General features: G+C 51.4%; 1 protein-coding gene across 1 annotated transcript in view; it reads right to left on the bottom strand.

Annotated features, from left to right (window-relative positions):
- Nucleotides 1–19,896, bottom strand: part of LOC123352276 (zinc finger protein 850-like) — a 296,363-nt gene that overhangs the window by 23,852 nt on the left and 252,615 nt on the right. The window contains exon 3 of the mRNA XM_044992138.1: nt 4,034–4,238. Coding sequence (XP_044848073.1) covers nt 4,034–4,238 — 205 coding nt within the window. The remainder of the gene's footprint in view (nt 1–4,033; nt 4,239–19,896) is intronic.

Genomic DNA, 19,896 nt, shown 5'->3' with positions numbered 1-19,896 from the left:
CTGTTCTTGTAACCACGCTGCTGTAATTTTCCACCAAGGCAGCATAGGGAAGATGCAACCGGACATCTCCCCCCTATTCTTAAACACAAAAAAAAATTAAAAACATCCAATAAACTACACCAAACTTTATAGCAAAAGGCGTGCAAAACAAAACCAAAAACAAATAATATATCTTATGCTATAAGGCTCACCTATAACCATGCAATTCTCAACATATACACCAACAACACCAAACAAAACAAACATAAAACAACAAGAATAAAACAAATAAATAATATAAATTCTGCAGGGTTCCCCCCTTCTCTATTGCCCACCATCTTGTGACAAAATTTCTATTACCAATCCATCCCTCATGTGTCAGGTGATCAAACTGACACTGATGGGGGGGATTCACAGCAGAAAACACAACATAAACCACATAAACATCTCAACAACACCACAACAATTCTGGCCAGAAAACACATATCACAAACAAACATAAAACATAAAACATAAATGTAAACTCTATAAATAAATGCATGGTACATTAAATGCTATGCAGCTAACACCAATTTTCTTTAATATCTAAAAAACAAAAACAAATCTACCCCTACTGGGCAATCAATCGTTACTTAAAATATACAAATACCCTATATAGCTTGCAGGCAAAACAGGGGAATTACTTCATCAATTAAAGCATTTACATTAATACAATTGCTTCTGACTTGCGTCTAAATTCAAAGCTATTCACAGCTTAAAATTTCTTACTTTTAACTTCTATTTTTAAACACTAAAAAACAACATCACCACTATATACCCTAAGAATCTAATACAATCTCAATTACATAGCACTATATACATTCTTCAGCTAATACAACAAATTATTCATAGTCAAACAATTACAAACTAATTTCTTCACCTACGTATTTACAAACATTTCAAAACACCAAAAGCTTTTCTCTTTAGCATTTTTACAAAATTCAACTACTATTCCCTCTAGCAACCACAAAATTAACTTTGTACTCTCCTAAAAATTACTAGCTTGTCTTCCAACAGCCACCTTTCTCAACTAAATCACCATTCCAAGAATCCCCCTGAATATTTGAAATTCCTAAGCTTTTGGCTGTAGCCTGGCCGGCTGGGCCCGATCCTTTTTTCCTCTTCAGAATCTCTGTCTATTGCCTGCCTGCCTGGGCCCGATCCTTTTTTCCTTTCCAAGTTCTCTGTCTATTGCCTGCCTGCCTGGGCCCGATCCTTTTTTCCTTTTGCTAAACCGTTCCTTTCATGAATACCAACTTATCCCACTATCAATTTAGCAAGGAGGGTGTACTTCTTAACTAGCCCCCACCCTTCTAGTCTCTGCTACAAGAGACTAGACTATGAGCAGCATAGACTCTGTACTGTACAGCATAGACTCTGTACAGCATAGACTCTGTACTTTCCCACCGTGGGGGCTACATTTTTATGCATAACTTTAATTACAACATCTGCTTTCAACCTATCTATTATAATATAGGCTACATCTAATATCAAGCAATCTACAACAGCCAATAATCAGCACATAACACAAAATTAACAAAATCTAATAAGGCTAACAAAAGCACTTTACATAAAGGTACTTCGGGTCACATAAATTCAAAGCCATTCTCCCAAATTACCTAAATTTATGCCTAAATAACCCACAACTCCCCCCTAGAGAATACTCAGCAAACCTTTTGGCTGAGTTTTCTCAAACTTGAAAAACAACAAACAATTAAACTCTAGAAAGCTGGGGTAATTAGTTCCACAATCATCCTCCCCATGAACCCGGCAGGGGTTCGGTATGTGAGAGCCCCCACCCCCCAACCCATCCGGTCCACATGCTGGGGTTAGTAATGGGGGGGGGGTAATATCATTTACAATCCAATTGGGGGGGGGGCAATACATGCTAAAATTTTTATCCAAAACACAGGGCGCAGCCTGTAGAATAAATCCCAAAATCCAATTAATACCACATTTTTCAGCAGGAGTCCCAAATTTCTTCCTGCCTGTGTACAATTCTTCGTTTCTTCACCAGGGTCAGTTCTCAATGTCCTTGACCGGGGCCAGAAAAGAATGAGCTGTCTCCAATTAGCTCATTCTGGTTCCTTTTCTTTCCCTGCTTGGCTTCTTTTAATCTGTAAATCCTGTGTCAGAACACCCAGCTGTTGCTGCTCATACCGGAGAAGCATAACGGTTTTCCCGGCATTGTCCCAGGCTTAGACCAGCCAGCGTAGAACGCCTTCTCCGGGCTCCTGCCAAAACAACTTACTTGCTTGTAGGTCCAAACGACCTCCGGGGCCACGGCACGAGCCTCTGCCTGCGCCGTGCACTCCAACGTCTTCCCGTCCAGGACTCGCTTCCAGCGGAGCACCTCCTCGTCCTGTGCCCGAAGGCCGGTCAGGAGGAGCCTCCCCAACTCCCCCTCTCTTCTTAATAAGTGAATCAGTGCAGCAGGGGAGATTCTTTCCCCCTGTCGGTTCATAATGTGCAATAAAGGCTTCTGTGTTATCTTTTCTTCAGCTGATACAGCGGTACTCACGTTAGCTGCTCTGCCCTTCTCCACCGCGGCTTATAGCCGCCCCTCTCCTCCGCGGCTTATAGCCGCCCCTCTCCTCCGCGGCTTATAGCCGCTCTCCTCAGGGCTCAGGTGCACCTCTCTTTTTGGACGCCTGGGGGCTTCTCAAGCACTCCCCGCCGCGGCTCCCAGCCGCCCGCCTCTGGGCTCAGGCTCCTGGCCGTTTGCCTCTGGGCTCAGGCTCCCGACACTATCATCATTCGATTCGAGTCACGTCGGATAAGCACTCCCCGCCTCTGGGCTCAGGCTCCTGGCCGTTCGCCTCTGGGCTCAGGGCTTCTCCGCCTGGGTCAGGCCACCGACACTTTCATTCGATACGAATCACGTCGGGGTCACCATTTGTTGCATCGCAGGCGTACATGAACAAAGCTCAGCAGTCAATATGATTGGAAGCAAAGTCATTTATTTCTCTCCAGCATGCTCTTATATACAATTAAGATCAAGCAATCAAGCAGTTGCTAATTGGTTAATAAGGTACACACAGGCACAACTGTAACTTCATTGGGTAATTGCCATTCTGTCTAACCTTCTAATTTATTATCCTGTTACTGCCTACCAGCAGATAAGAACTAGCCTCATCCTAGAAACTTGCATGTCAGTTTCTCACACTCTCATGCAAAACAATCCCACACAGTATAACCGTGATGCTCAGGGTTTGTTTAGACTAGGAAAAGTGATGGAGTTTAGGTCAGGTCAAGGGGAAAGCTAATGCCAACCACTGCACCTGGGCTGCATCTGCACAACAACTCTTTTTACACCAAGATTACTAACTTGAGCAGCCAACGCCATGTACAGCCCTAGTGGATGTCAGGCACAGGTAGTTTTTGCCTCAGTGTAGCTTGTTGGGAATCAAACCTCTCTCCCGCCTAGAGCTGATGGAGCTTGGCTGTTCTCAGTGGTAGCAGATGACAGAACAAGTAGCAATGGTCTCAAGTTGCAGTGGGAGCCATCTAGGTTGGATATTAGGAAACTAATTTTGCTAAGGTGGTGGTGAAGCACTGGAATGGGTTACCTATGGACATGGTGGAATATCCATCCTGAGAGATTTTTAAGGCCTGGCTTGACAAAACCTGGCTGGGTTGATTTAGTTGGGGCTGGTCCTGCTTTCAGCAGGGGAATGGACTAGATACCTCCTGAGGTCCCTTCCAATCCTGATATTCTATGGTTCTATGACATACACTCCTACGACTCAATAGAAAAGATCATAGGACTGATCACAAAGAAGGGTGAGCTGGAAAAGGCAGAAGCAGGCAACTCATCTGGGGGAGCTGAGCTACTACGGTGAAGATGGTGCAAAGATCACTATGTGGGAACTAGCAAATGTGATTTAAAAAAAAAATCTTTGCTCAGCCCTAGTCAAGGCATTTATTACAGTTCTCTCTTACGCGGATTTTCTGATGCCTGATAAGGTGTGAGCTCCAACTGAAGCTTTTCCCACACTCAGAGCACGTGTAGGATTTCTCTCCTGTGTGGATTCTACAATGTGTGATAAGGTGGGAGTGCTGACTGAAGCTTTTCCCACACTCAGAGCATCCATAAGGTTTCTCACCTGTGTAGATTCTCTGATGTGTGATAAGGGCAGAGCTTTGATTGAAGCTTTTCCCGCATTCGGAGCACATGTAGGGTCTCTCTCCTCTGTGCATTCTCTGATGAGTGACAAGGTCTGAGCTCCCATTGAAGCTTTTCCCACACTCATGGCATGTGTAGCGTGTCTCTTCAAAGTTGATTCTCTCGTGTGGAATAAGGTCTGAGTGGATACTTAAGTTTTCTTCTGACCTCTGCTGGGTCTCGCAGGCTGTTTCTTTTTCTGGGAGTGCACAACTCCCGGAAACATTCCCTTTGGATCTTCCTGATAATGTCCCATGTGGTTCTACTTGTTCAGCATCTTCCTTATGGGGTTTCTGCTCCTCATTCTCATTCACCATCCCAACACCTGATGGGAGACAGAGAGAATCCAGACATAGGTCACTCCCTGCACCGGAGAGAAAGGAAATCTCAGAGAGAGGAATGGAAAAAGGGATGAAGAAACCAAAATGTGTGGGAGAGATCAAACCGATCAGGAGCTGGTTTTCCCCAAACCCTTCCGCAGAAGAGAGAGGAAGGGATCAGTTTTAGTCCGTATCTCACCAGAACACTCTGGGGAAAGCAACATTGGGCAGGGACCTGCTGCCACTTGTCAGAGTATAGGTGGGAAGCCATGAGTCACATCTGCCTAATGATTCCACATCTGCAGGGAACAATCCTGAACTTGGAAAGCTCACACAGGGTCTTTGTAGGGCATCCCAAATGTTTCCTGAATTCACAGACAGTTTTTGAGTTGGTTTAACCAATTCCCTACCTGTGAAGGCAGCTCTCGGGAGCACTTCTTTCTCAGAGCCCTGGAGATCTGGGACCCACGGCTCTTCCTCTCGTTCCAGCTGCGAGATCACATCAGGTTTGGAATATGGAAGCCCTACTGCAGGCAAAGAAAACAAGGGAGGTCAGTGGAATTTGTGGGATACTTGTCACAAGGAATAGTCCATGGTTTTACCCCCAGCTCATTTTTAAGCAGTAACATCCCAAGGCCAGCTTCCTTGGCTCAAAATGGCAGGAGAGTTGTTAATCATATGCATTACCTTCGTGCCTAAGAACGAACTAACAGTGGGTCCCCATTGTGCTAGGCAAAGTGCAACATAGAATAGTAGCTGGGCCATGCCCTGAAGAATTTACAATCTAAATAGACAAGACAGACACAGAACGGGGGAAGGGGTAGAACCCACTGTTAGAAGAGAGATATTCAGGCCTGCCTGTAAAGCCTATAGTTTAAGAACTTAGGTGTATTTTTATCACTTAGCTACTTACAGGGGTATAAAAACAAAGAATCAAAATCTCAGTCTGCCTGTGTCTGGGCCTTCTCTTACTGTGACAGTCCGAGGCCTTGTTCTTAGGCTAAGGCCTTTGGCTAAGCAGCAGAGGCAGCCATAAGCTGGGAAGCGAAGGGTCACATCCTCACATCCCAAACCAGTCACACTGAAATAAGGTGCTATTGGGCTGTTAGGAAGACAGTCCTGTCCTGATAGTGCCCATCACCACCAGATAAAGAAACAGATCTTAAGATGGTTCAAGAAAACTTAGTTTGACAGCAGCTGGTCTGGCAAGAAATCACTTCTCAATGGTTGTGAAACTCATTTCTGTATTGCTTTATATTTACGTCTCACAATTTTCCATTGTTAATCTGTCTGGTTCTCTAATTGTTTCTGTCTGCTGTATAATTAATTTTGCTAGGTGTAAGTTAATTAGGGTAGTGGGATATAATTGGTTAGAGAATTATGTTTCAATCTGTTAGAATTGGTTCATTAAATTTCAGTACAATGATTGGTTAACGTATAGCTGAGAATATTACTATATAAACAGGAGGGGGAAGGGAAATTGGAATCATGTTTGTTAACGGGGGGAACGTGGAACAGGAACACAGGCAAGGCTCTGCGGCATCAGAGCTGGGAAGGAAACACTGGGGAACAGACTCTATGGGCGTATAGAGATAAGCCCGACTGGTGTGAAGGGCTTCGGAATATTCTTGCTTAGAAACTAACCCCAATAAACATGGCATTGTCTGCGCTTCGGACTTCTGGTCTTTTGCTGCTTGCTGTCTGCGTAACAAGAACCAGGGAAGCGGGAGGCCTCTAACATAACTGACATGACCTGATAACTAAGAGGTGAGCTTTTAAGGAAGATTTTAATACACGTTGAAAATGATCAGGGATTCCCACGAGCACTGATGAGGAGACCATGCAAAATATGCATTTAGATCCTTGTCTTGTTTTATATCCTTTCCCCATTAGGCACACTGTCATGGATCCATGGGATCTGTGCAATGCCTGGGCTTTTAAACAGTGCTTGGGAAGCCTCGGGCTTCAACACTCCTACTTCAACCTGTGAGCTCTGCCAGCAGGTCCAGCTGAACGACACTCCTCTTCAGAGACTGTTCCTCAGTCAATGCACAGAGCAAATTTTTGCTGTGGCACTGGGCAGACTGTTAAAACATAGCAGGGTTCATTAGTGAACCGAAACACAGCACTGGAAAGTCCTTAGATTAGCACAGGGAAGCAAAGAAGACAATACAGTCCATACTGGCCAATGCCCTTGGGCCAGGCTGCTGTAGAAAACGCTTTGGTTTCCTTTAACTGCACCTGTCCATTTGTCTTCACTCCGGTAGAGCTCCCTGCGTCTGCAAGCCCAGTTCTTCCTGCTCCCAAAAAATGTAACGAGTCCATGTGTGCTTCACTCAGCCAAGTGGAGATCCTCCCATGGACAGGTGACAATCATTTCCTTGTCTCTGTCGGGTATTCCATTGATCTAGGTTGGTCCCAGTCTGTCCTTAATGACCCATTCATATCACTCCATGACAGCTACGTGACAAAACACCCCATGTCTCCTGCTCGTTCTAATCACAGCAATACCAACCACAGAGGGAAACTGAGGTGCGTATTGGCATCATACAAGTATCACCAAAATTCCCACCTCTCTCACACACACACTGCTCACAGCCCCTGGAGAGAAAGCAACGCACAGGAACTGGACGTTAGTCCAGTGAACACAATGGAGGACAAGCTGCAATCCTCAAACCCTGGTGAAAAAGGAGAGGCATGCGAGTCCCTATCCAAGCACGTGCCCGGGATGGCAAGCCATGGGGGCCGCCCGGGTGGTCCCTGTGAGGGCGGCAGTCAGGCCGCCTTCGGCGGCTTGCCTGCGGGAGGTCCGCCGGTCCCGTGATTCGGCGCCAATTCGGCGACGGGTACATTATGTAGATTGATCCTTGCCTATGATTTCAATTATAACTGTCTCCATTCAATCAAGTTTCTGTGTGTTTCACCAAATTTCATCTTCTCAATTAACTTTGAGTAGCCATGTGCAAGGGCAAGTTGTGCCCCAATACGTCATCTTATAGGTGTAAAAATTGCACAGGCTACACCACCACCCTGTGACATCATCAACAAAGTGCCCATTTGTGCCTGGGTAGGGGCCCTGCTCTGGGAGGGAGGATGCAGCAAGGAGTCAGGATCGGTGGTCGGGGTCGCTGTGCACAGAGATGGGGAGGTTATATGGGGAGGTGGGTAATGAGTGGGAGAGGGAGGTCAAGAGTTAAAATAATATTTGAGGAAAAAATGTATACAAGTGAAACTGAACAGAAAGAAAACTGGAGTGTAGGCTCTAGAACAAGGCTTGGGTAGGGATTTGGGGTTAAAGGTCTGGGATCCCCCACAGCTCTGGATCCCCAAACCTCTCCTCCCTCCCACTGACCCACCCAGCCCACTTCCCAGGTGCCCTTCCCCCACACTCCCCTCCCCTTCTTCCCATTACTCTCAGCCGGCACCACCTCCCGGCACCTTGGGAGCTTCTTCTGTTCCCTCCTCGTCTCTCACAACCTCCTCCCTCCCTGCTGCTTCTTAGCTCTAACCCTGCACACACCCGCCCATGTCCTGGCACCCAAGAATTATCTACTCCCCCGACCCCTTCTCCTCCTCTCACATGGCTCTGTTCTCCTTTCACCTTTGGGCTCCTGACTGACAACATTATATTCTCTTCTATCAAAAGATGAGCTCATCTGACTGTCACACAAGCCCTGCATCAGTCACACACCTATTTACTCAACTTAGAATTCTACAGGAGGCATATTTTCCTCTTAAAATGAGGAAAAGGCATGAAAGCTACAGTGATTAATGTAGCCAATAAGGACGCATTAAATGCAATTTTAAAATGACTGATGACAAATGTCTAAAAATTATTCTAGTGGGTGGGAGATAAGGCAAAAAAGGGGGAGCAAGGAAACTTGTCAAAACTTGAATGATGAATAAAGGTATAAAGTTATTACTGCTCAGGTTCTTTAGAGACCCCACAGCTTGTACTGACCAAGGTAACAGGACTCCTTACCCAGCGAGGTCACCGTCTCATAGTTCTCCTGCATGACATCCCAGTAGAGGGCTCTCTGAGCGGGGTCCAGCAGAGCCCACTCTTCCCTGGTGAAATACACAGCCACCTCCTCGAAGGTCACCGGCCCCTGAAAGAGCAAGAGTCCAACACTCAGTACCTGCTGCCCCACTCACAGCCCCACTTTCAATCAAATGGAAGCTCTGGTGGATGACAGTCGACAGACTCCCACCCCACCCCGCTCAGAGCATCCAGGAAACGCCAGGGGGAGGGACGAAGCGAGAGCCCCTTGTCTCTCCCAGCAGATCCATCCCCCCCCACTAGCCACAGACGGACACAGGAGAGGGAGGCCCTGGCAGGTGCAGGGAGAGCTCGCTGGCAGGGAGCCCAGCGCTGTTCTCATTGTGAAGAGCTGGACGGGGCCAGACTCAGTGGGGGGCAGATGACATGACATGACGGTCCAGGGGGGCCTTGCTGAGGGGGTGCCTCCAGCAAGGGTGTCCTGTCTCTCCTCCCCGCACTTCTCTTCAGCTGTCTGCCCCTGCAGCTCTTCCTGCAGCCCTGCCCCCTCCCCCCACTTGGAGCTGCCCCTGGCCAAGCTGCTGCCAGGAGCCTCCTGTGCTGTGCGGGGGAGGAGGGGTGGCCCCCACCCTCCTGCCTCTGTGCCCAGTCTCTGCTGAGCTGAGGTGGGGAGACAAGATTCTGTGCTGCTGCCTCTGGGTCAGGAGTGGGAGCTGCTGGCCCCTGCTGCCGTGTGAACGAGCCTTCGGACTAGTGAGTGCCGCTGGGCTGGAAGTGACAGCGGGTGTGTCTCACACTCCCCCACACACACTCACCCCACCACAGACACTTCAGTTACTGTTGTTACTTCCTTTTACTTCCTATCAAAACGCGCAAAGTACATATAGTCTCTGTAATTTTATTCTTCACATTCGGTCAGGATGACAGTGCTGGTAGTTTAGCTTTTTAACTGGTCTGTGCATTTCATCATTTTATTTCTGGCTTATGCTGAAATTCAGTTCTTTGAGTAACGAGTTCTAAAATGCCTCACCTGTCCTGGCTGGAGTAATTATCATTATTACTGTTATTGCCGTATTGTGCTTTGTCATTCGTTATTGAAATGGTACTAGCAAATAACAGACTGTACATTTTGCATCAAATAATAGAATGTACATTTTGCATCAAATAATAGAATGTACATTTTGCATATAGTTACCTTAGCAGGGCTCATTTAAAAAAATAATTAGCTCAACTCAAAACTTCAGACACTGCAGATGAAGATCACTTATCTTCAGATTGTATTTTTAGTCTGTGACAAAGCAGGGAGTGGGGAGGATTGAGCTGGGGATGTTGCGGGGGAGTTTTACTGGGACTGTCTGCATTGGGGATGGGATATCAGGGTGTGACTTCACTTGAGGGACAATAGCTGAGCATGTGACCTGAGCCCAGAAGAGGGATGAGGCCAGGTGACACCTTCTGCCCGGGAAACTGGACAAAGGCTGGAGGAGCAGCCGGAGGGGTGTGGCTGGAGGAGACAGCTGGAGGGGTTTTTTTCAGTGACTTAAAATTTCTTTGAAAATAAATGCAGTTCCAAGTATGATACTAATAGCAGTGATGGAGTCAAATGTTAGTGAGTCACATACATGATTGTGATCAGTAAACATAAAGGCTAAAATAACTAGAAAATAAATTCCTGTTCTTAATAAAAGAGAAAAAACCTTAATCACGTATATAAAATTAAATAAATATGTTGTCCGTGGAGTGAAAAACAATTGACTAAAATAGAGGAGATAATGGCAGTAACACAGAGTGTGTCTGTTAAATAAAATAAGGTGCAAAGTATCCAACTTGTGTTTCTCATACCTGCATCAAAGCTCCAGAACTGATACCTCACGGCTTGGGATAGGGAATATCTTCCTGTATTATCTGCTGATTGTTCTACATTTACTTTTAAATTGAATATGTGGCTGTAATTGGAGTCAGTATATATTTATCTTTCTTTATATAACAATTAGATACAGAGCTCGTCAGTGAATTTCTAAATTATTTTCTGCAAAAAACTCTCCAGTTTTCAGGTGCCTCAGTAGCCCCTAGGATCACAGTTAAAGTTGCACCCTCCCCAAAATCTGAAGTGGCCCCTGGTGAGCCAGGAGCGGCCACAGGGCTGCAGGGTATCTGGGGCTCCAGCAAGATGCAGCCCCCGTGTGAGCGCGCAAAGCTCATCTTGAGCTGCAGGCAGAGCGCCGGGCACCACAGGCCACAGCAGCAGTGTAGGAGTAAGGGTGGGAATGGCAGCCAGTGATTTTAGTTTACCGTTCATTTATTGTGTGGTGTTATAAATAACTAACACGTTATGTCACATGGAATCACTGTGTGCTAAATAGAGAATCGATTGGTTGGTCTGTAGCGAGAATAACCATGTATTAGGTATCTACGTAAATAGGGCTGACACGCAAGGCCTGTAGGCTGAGACCTGCAAGATTTTAGTTTCACTGTTTTAGGCCTTGGAGCTAGGAAATGCTGACAGCAGTAAATGGCCGAGGAATAACCCGATGCCCTAAGATTATGGAAAAAGAGGTACCAAGTGGTAACAGGCTGAACAATTAGCCGGAAGATTAATTTTAAATAAAAAAATTCTGTAAAGACACCTCTGTTTCCAAATGTGCCTTAACCACAGGACACAGGCTGTGTGTCAATGCTAATGAGGTATAATCAGAATCACGTTATAAAAAGGGGGTGCCCAGAGCAGGAAAATTGAGCTCCCTGTGGGAAACTCCAGCAGGAACCATCCCTCTACTGACGATCAATCCACGAGAGACACATCAGACCCTAATACTATTGTTCAGGATGTGAGTAGAACTAGAGGTGTAACTTTTGCACAGGTCTTTATAGAATTTCTGTGCGCTTGGGGCGTCATAACCTAACTGTAACTTTAATAAAACTTGTAAAACCGACTAGACCTTGTGCTTGTGAGTGTCCGTGTGGTCACTTCCCTTGGTGTGTGCGTGTTCCTAGAGACTGTACATTTGAAGCAAGTAGCAGAGGCGACTTTCACTCTGTTAAGCTTGAAACTGTTGCCACCAGAGCCGACCCCGCAGGGGTGTAATGACACATTACAAAGTGCACTTTACATAAAATCAAAGGCTGCACAATACACCACACACCAGGCCACCCTCACTTCTGCGCTGCTGCTGGCGGTGGCATGGCCTTCAGAGCCGGGCGCTCGGCCAGCAGCCGCTGCTGTGAGGCCGCCCAGCCAGTGCTGAATTTGTGCCAGGGCTGAGCTCTGGCGCCCCTTTCAATACAAACTAAGCCCTAGAGGGAGGCACCGGGGTCTGGACGTGATGGTGGGGAGCCCGTGAGGGATGGGAGTTCACCCAGGGCGCCATTTTCTCTAAGGCCAGCCCTGGAGCCGGGTATGGGGGAGGGGCACATCCCCCTAAGGCCGTGGTTCTCAGCTAGGGGTCCCTGGGCCTCTGGGGGACTGCGAGCAGGTTTCAGGGGGCCTCCAAGCAGGGCCCGTGTCAGACTCGCTTGGGCCCAGGGCAGAAAGCCCAAATCTCCCTGCCTGGGGCTGAAGCCTGGGGCCATGAGCCCTGCCACCAGGGGCTGAAGCCAAAGCTTGAGCAATTAGCTTTGCGGGGGGGGGGGCCTGTCACATGGGGCCCCAGGCAACTGTCCTGGCTGCCGCCCCCTAACGCCAGCCCTGGCTTTTATATGCAGAGAACCAGGCACATGCAGGGCCGTGGAGTTTTTATAGCACGTTGGGAGCCTTAGAAAGAAAAAGGTTAAGAACCACCCCCCCACAGCCTCCCTGGTGGGTGCCCCTCACATCTCACAGCAGCCGCTGGTTAATCAGGTGAGGCTCCAGCCCTGGGATTCTGGCCCATTTTCCTAGCCCCACCGAGGGGGGTTGTTTCCTGTCCCACAAATTAGAGCATTTCCACCCTCTTACCTCGTGGGTCTGTTCCTAGAATGGAAGCCGCATATTGAACAAGTTCCAACAGGTTTGCTACACCCTGGCCTCCTCCCATTCTCCTCCCTGGGAATTTTTTGGCAAACTCCAACCTCCAAACCAGACTGCCCAAGCCTCCCTCCTCCGGTGCGTTTGCTGTCCCTCTCCCTCCAGGAGGAATCCATCAGAACCCCCCGCTACACCCGCCCAATAATCCCTACCTGAACTGGCTCCTCTTCAGCCATTTCCCTTCCCTGTCCCATGGGAGGATGGGATGAGCTGGAGCGAAACATGGACGACATCCTGCAGCCTGGCAGGGCGAGAAGGGCAGTTGCGGAGGTTTCAGAACAGGCTTTAGTTCATGTCACATCACGATTCCCCCAGGATCTTTCCCTGCAGAGACACAGCCTAGGTTCTGCCATGCTGGGAACATGCTCCATCTCTTTATTGCAGGGGAGACCTGGTCCCTCCTGCCAGGCTAAGCCCACAGGGAGATTTTTCAGCCTCCCCAGTAATAAAGTCTCTGAACAAAATGCTGGAAAGGAGCAGAACCAAAGGGGCTGGGCAGGCTCCATAGGGACACTGGCTCCTCCCTTCCCCTCCTGTGCGGCCATGTCCTGTCGCTGGCAGAGACCGGCCCCCCCATCTCCCCCCCAGAGGCAGCCGTGTCTGCGGGCTCCCCCAGCCAGCACCTACTAACCCCCACCCACGCTGGGGGAGTGACACAGGACAGCAAATTCCACCTACCCAAGGACAAATTGCTGCAGATAAACGGGCTGGGTTCACATCCCAAAGCTGAGGAGAATTTAAGAATTACAGAGAAAATAGGGCAAAATGAGAGACTAGAGAGTCAATAATTTTAGGGAAAACGAGGGAATCTCCTTGGATTTTCTAGCCACATGTGGGGAGGGGAGAGAGAAGGGGAAGAACTAGAGAGAATTGTTCTCAGGTTTTGAGAGGGAAAGAAATGGCACAAACAGGGAAAGGATGCGAGTAGCTCACCCCCGTGACCATAGGTGTGTGCAGCACATTTCATTAGGGTGTGCACCCAGGGAGCCCCGCCCTAGCCCCACCCCATCCACTGCCTCCCCCTTCCTGCCCCCTGGCTGCCCCCTCCTGGGACCCCCCCACTGCAACTGCCTCCCTAGGACCCAACTCCCTACCTGTCCCCCTGACCCTTATCCACCCCCCCCCCGCCCCCAGACAGACCCCGGGGACTCCCATGCCTATCCAACCGCTCCCCGCTGATCCCAGACACCTCTGTGTTCTTGAGGAAGCAGGGTGCAGTATCCAGCCTGACTCATGAAAGACACCCCCCATCCTCTGCTTAAACCAAAACCCATCAGAGAAAAACACTTGCAGAGAGCAGTGAAGGGTGTTGGGAGACACACCTAGACCCCTCCTGACAAGGGTGACAAGATTAAGACATCTCCATTAGCATACAGACTGGAGAGCGGAGACAACTCCCCTAGCCTCATCTGCATGAAAGATGGGACAGGAAGCCATCTCAATTTACATACAGAATGGAGAGCAGAGAACCACACTGAATTCTGGGACCAGAAAAAGCAGGGAAGCACTGCATCATGGGAATCTCTGCTCCAGATGCTAATGAACCTACGCCTGCCCCCACCCAGCTCAACAATTATCAGACCAATTGTAGCAATGGATCCTTAATTGATGTCCAAATAGTGAAGCCGCCTAGTTGCATTGTGAGCTCCCTTGAAGAAAACACCACCCATAGCCAAGAGTGATCAGTTCCTATTGTCTAGTACAAAGAAAACCCTTGAGTCATCAGCCTTACCTATAAACAAATCTAGTCTTCTCCCTTCAACCATTGTATTTTCTCTACAAAAATCCCCACTCACCCTCCAGTCAGGGTGCTGATGCTTAGATCCAAACTAGGCATCAGTTCCACTGGGACTCCATCTTCTCCTGGCTGATCGTGCTGGGGACTCTGCCTGTCTCTAGCCCTCAGGACCCTCAGCTACCAGCATCACCTGGGAACCCCGACCAGTTCAAGCCTCATGGAGTGGCTGAGACCCCCCCCACTTTCTCTCTCTTGCTCTGTTTTCCTTTCTACCGTAGCTATTAACCTTTAAGAGTGGATGTTAGGTTGGTTTAGGCTCCTTGTGCAGTGATCACCAGTATTCAATACATAACCTGCATGGTTCAGCTGGCTGCTTCTCGCTCTCTTGCTGAACCTCACTCTTTTGTGTTTTTAGCTTCCCCCAGTCACTCTGCAGCAACGCGTCTCTTACCTAAGCTACAGATCCCTGCAGCGCCCAGAATCCTGTGGGGTTTGCTCATCAAGGAGGTTCCTGCCAGTACAATTGTGATGTGAGAGTGGGGACAGGGCTGTGCTGAATCTGGGACACATAAGGGTAACAGCTTGAAAGTGCTGCTTCATCCAGCCCAGTGAGTCCAGGGGCAGATACTGGGTCAGCGTGGCAGTGCTGATTGACCCGGTCCGCTCAGACTTGCTCTGTTACCGTAGGGGCGGGTGGGTGGGTGGGTGCTCATCCGGTTTTGGGGCTGGAGAAACCCAGCCCTAGGGAACCCAGATCCTGCAGGACAGCGCCATTGAGAGGGGACGTGCAGAAGGGAGGAGTACAGCTCCATATGAACACACACGTGACACAAGCAGCACGTTGATAGAATTACAGAATCCCCTCCCCAGAAAAGTAACCTGAATAAATGAGCGTACCCCCAAGTAATGGGCAAATCTGGTAACACCGCCCCCTGACAGGACCCCCAGAACTCCCGACCCATCCAACTACCTCTGCTCCCTGCCTGCTCCGACCCCGCTCCACCCCCCGAACCCTCAACCCATCCAACCCCCCGGCTCCTTGTCCTAACCGCCCCCTCCAGAGACCCCCCCCACCCTCTAATCACCCCCCCAACTATCCAACCCCCCTCCCCACCTCCTGGCAGCTCTGTCTAGTGGCTGCTCCCACCCACACACTCAAAGTGGCAGAGGAGGTTCCCTCTCCTTCAGGGGGAAGGTTGCCTAGTGGTTAAGGCACAGGGCTCAGGCTCAGACATTCTGGGTTTGAGTCTCTGCTCTGCCACAGACTCCCTGCTTAGCCTTGGAAAAGTCACTTCACCTCGCTGTGCCCTAGATCCTGCCTGCCCAATGGGGCCAACACTGACCCTGCCTCCTGGGCTAAATCCATTCATGGCTGGGTGATGGGTGGGGGGGGAATGGAGATACCAACATGGGGAGATTTGGGCTAAATTTCTCCACAGCCAGAGAGTTAGAGCCAGCTCCACAGGGGGGATGGGAGCGAGAGGGGTTCAGGCCAGCTCCACACAGAGAGGGGGGTCAGGGCTTCAGCCCTGCAACTTCTGCCACTAAGGTGGCTGGGGCTCCCGAGCCGGGGACTTCAGCCCCACATCTTCTGCCAGGGTCCAGGGTTCTCCGCCCTGCCCCAGGGTGGCTCCTCTCCCCCTCCATCCCCCCCCCACCCCAGTGCAGCTCCTGCTGGGGTCTGGGGCTCCCCCCACCGCCGTCTCCCAACCCAGCGGGGATTCTCCTCCCCCCTCCAGCTCGGCTACTCTCTCCCCCCTGCCGGTATCTGGAGCTTCTCCCCCCCCGCCCGCCAACCTCCCCCAGCCCCAGCCCCAGCCCAGCTGGGCTCCCCGGGGCACCCGCTCTGCTGTGGCCGGAGCCAAGCCTGGCGGGCAGGGAGCAGCGATTCACGCGGGGGCCCTGGCAGAGCCCCCAGCCCGAGCGGGGCGGGGCAGCCCCAGGGGAGCAGGGGGGCTCTGCTGCTGCTGGCCCCGCCCCCCACCGACCCCTGGGGCTGTTTGGGGGGGGCTCACTCAGCCCCCCAGGAGCGGGGGGGGGAGCAGCGGAGCCTGCCCAGCAAATAGCTGATCGCAGCTGCGCCCGGGGAAAAGCTCAGTGGAGGAGGCGCCACAAGCTGCCGGCAGCGGGTCAGTCCCGGGGGGCCGAGCACCCGCCTGCAGCCGCCGCAGCCTCCTCCCCACCCCACCGAGCCCCCATGGGAGGGGGGGGAGCAGCTCCCCAGCTGGGGCTCAGGGCATTGGGCTGCCGGGGCTCCCGCCATGCGCACGCCTGGGCCCGGGACACTCACACACACACACACTCTGCACCGGGGCTCCCCTGGTGCCCAGAGACCGATCAACCCCCCGCCTGCCCCCCGCCCTTCCCCGCCTGCAGCTCCGGCCTCTCCCCTCCCGCCCTGCCAGCCGCACCCAGGGGAGCCCCGGGCCCCAGGCTCTGTCCCCACCTGGAGCCCAGCGGGGCCGGGGGCAGCTCCTGCTGCAGCTGAGAACAGCGGCTCCGCTCCGGCCCGGGCGGCTCCAGCGCTGCCGGCAGCACGTGGCCACCAGGGAGCAGCTGCTGAGCCCCGGCTCCTGCGTCACAATGTGTCAGAGCCCCGCCCCCAGGAGCTGCCCCGCCCCCGGGCTGTGCCAGAGCCCCGCCCCCAGGAGCTGCCCCGGCCCCAGCCTGTGCCAGAGCCCCGCCCCCAGGAGCTGCCCTGCCCCTAGGCAGTGTCAGAGCCCCGCCCCCAGGAGCTGCCCTGCCCATGGGCTGTGCCAGAGCCCCGCCCCCAGGAGCTACCCCGCCCCCGGCCTGTGCCAGAGCCCCGCCCCCAGGAGCTGCTCCGCCCCTGGGATTTGTTCTCCTGCCTCCTTCTTCCCAGCACCCCCCGCTCCCAGCTGCTCCCTTCCTGTGTCTGCAAACACCCCCCGGGCGGGCTGCAGCGCTCGCTGGGGCTGGCTCCAGTGGCTGAAGTTGCCTCCATCTCTGCTCACCTGGGGGTGGGGGCGGGACAAAGAGAGGAGATGGGCCCAGGGTGTGAAAGCAGAATCAGGGGGCAGGGAAAGAAGGACTGTTTGGAAAGGTGGGTTTTTGCGAGGGGGGGGTAATCCAGATGGAGTCAGAAGCAGTTGGGCAGCAGAGGCTCAGGGAAATTGAGGGGAACCCCCTGGGAGTCCCAGTGTTGGCCAGGGATTGTACAGCACCTAGCGCAATATGGGGTCCCAGAGCCGTAACTAGTTATTTTTACACCCAAGGCAAGAATATAAAATTGCGCCCCCCCCCGCTGTGCCACCCAGCCCCCTTGAAACACCCCCCCAGTGCCACCCATCCCTGTGGAAACAACCCCCCCCAGCACCGCCCGCCCGCAGAAACCAACCCTCCTTCCCCAGCGCCGCCCCCCCCGAAACAGCTGTGGGCCGAAAAGGAAGGTTTGGGGGAGGGAGAAGAAACGGCCCCCATAGGGTGACCAGATCTCACCGTCACACCCCTCTTCACCCCCTAGCCCCCCGCTGGCCTGCTGCATCTCCTGCTAGTCAGTCCCCCACCCACCACTCCCCTCCTTTCACCTCCTCCCTCCCCTGCCAGAAACCCCCGTGCCCACCCCTAGAGCCCCTGCTGGCTCACTGCTCACCTCTGTGCCCACCCGCCACTCGCCCACCCGCTCGCCCACCTGCTCCCCACTTGCCCCCTCACCCCCCCAGTATAAAGCCTCATTCAGAGCCCCAGGGGTCACTATATCACTGCACCCAGCAGTCACTCACTGCAGCACTAAACATTAAACTGCTGAAAATGGCGCCCCCCCTCCAGCCACTGACGTTTTGGACTAGAAAGCTTTGCCCCAGACATCCCCTTCAGAAGACATCCCCAGACGGGCTGAGGGATCCTGGTGTGACCTCACCTGGCAGCCCCCAAAGAAGGAATTGGGGGGACTAAATGGACAGGGACCCTCTCTAGCTGAAGCCTGGCAAGGGAGGTACGTGGATCCCACCAGAATTTAAAATGAAAAGTGAGGGAGGGGAGGCTCTGCTGGACCTGGGCAGCTCTAGATACAGCACCAGGCACGTAGCAGGATTTCCACTCCTGAGCCGTGGAAGCAGGAATTGACTTTTCCTTTCCAGATTTAGCTAATGTTCAGAAAGGGAATCTAGTACCTGCCTTCCAGATCTGAACACCTCAACATTCAGGAGGGCTCCAGCTCAGTTTGGGCAGCTGTTTTCTTCCAAATCAAATATACTGATCCACTGTCATTTGCTGTAGAAAAAGTAGGATAAAATTGAGCAAGAAATGCTTCCCAGGGGTTATTAGGACTGGAATTGCTATTTTCAACAGCCATTGACTTTTTGTTTGTTTTTGTTTTATTTGTTTAAGAGGAAGACAGTGATATTGCATTAGCAAATTCCCCATAGAAACAAAGAGTGGAACAAAAGAATAATAAAGGCACCTCAACTTTTCCTCATATATGGAGGACAGTCTTACAATATGCATCCAGATATCCTGCAATCACACAAACTGAAAATTGTTCCACTTTACTGCAGTTCTGTAACTCTATGGGAACCAATCCTGTCTGTGTTCTGTGCACATCCAAAATCCCTGCTGAATGACCCACCCTGGGAGCAAGTTACCAGTGACCCAGGGCTGGGGCAGAAGGAGGGTGCAGGGGTATGTGTGTGTGGGGAGAGCCCAGGGCTGGGGTGGCAGGGGGGGCAGGTGGGGGGGGAGAGCCCAGGGCTGGGATGGCAGGGGGTGCGGGTTGGGAGTGGAGAGCCCAAGGCTGGGGTGGCAGGGGGTGTGGGTGGAGGGGGCAGAGCCCAGGTCTGGGGTGGCAGGGAGGTGCAGGGGAGAGCCCAGGGCTGGGGTGGGGGAAGCCAAAAAATTTTTTTGCTTGGGACGGCAAAAAATCTAGAGCTGACCCTGCCTCCACGCACGTTGAGACAGGTAGGAGCGGATCATTATTATCCCTACTCGAAAGAGGGAGAAGCTAAGGCTGAGAAAGGAGAATTGACTTGTCTGAGGTCACACAGCCAGTCAGGGGCAGAGTTGGGAATAGGACCCAAGAGCCCTGATTTTCAAACTAACCATCGGATCTTGAATTTCAGACATTGAATGACCTGAGTAAAGTGCTCTGATGAGCTCCAGACCAACAACAGTGCACAGGAATTATTCAGCAAGTATTTGAGGAGAACTGCAATGTCAGAGAGAATCATGAACTGCTCAGAGACCATTAATGCAGAGAAGCAGCAAAATTCATCAAACACAGAACTGGTTCTGACTTATTTCCTTGGTCTTAAAAGAGAAGAACAAGGACCTGAGTCTCCTCCCTGTCAATAACCCCCTGCTCAGCCAATCAGGGTAGAGACTGAGGACGGGAGGCTGAGGGTTCTCACCAGAGAGCCCAAAGGATGGCCCAGGTCACTGGTGGGGATCACTGCCCGAGCACTCTTTCAGCCCCACATTTTTGAGTGGACCTCCCACAGTGGGAGCTGCAGAGCACTCCCCCGCAACACACACACACACACAGGTGGTAGTGGGAGGGGAACAGGAGAAAGGACAAAAGAAGCAAGAGACAAAGAGAAAGGAGGGAGGGAGGGATGGAGGAAAAGGGGAAACAAAAAGGACAAACCCTAATGTCCCCAGTGATTCTAAGGGACAAAATCCCAGGTGCGCAATAAA

Source organism: Mauremys mutica, chromosome 18 (genome assembly GCF_020497125.1).
Source record: "Mauremys mutica isolate MM-2020 ecotype Southern chromosome 18, ASM2049712v1, whole genome shotgun sequence".
NCBI lineage: Eukaryota > Metazoa > Chordata > Testudines > Geoemydidae > Mauremys > Mauremys mutica.
The sequence above is the reverse complement of the archived record's forward strand: the minus strand, read 5'-3'. Positions and strand labels throughout refer to the sequence as shown.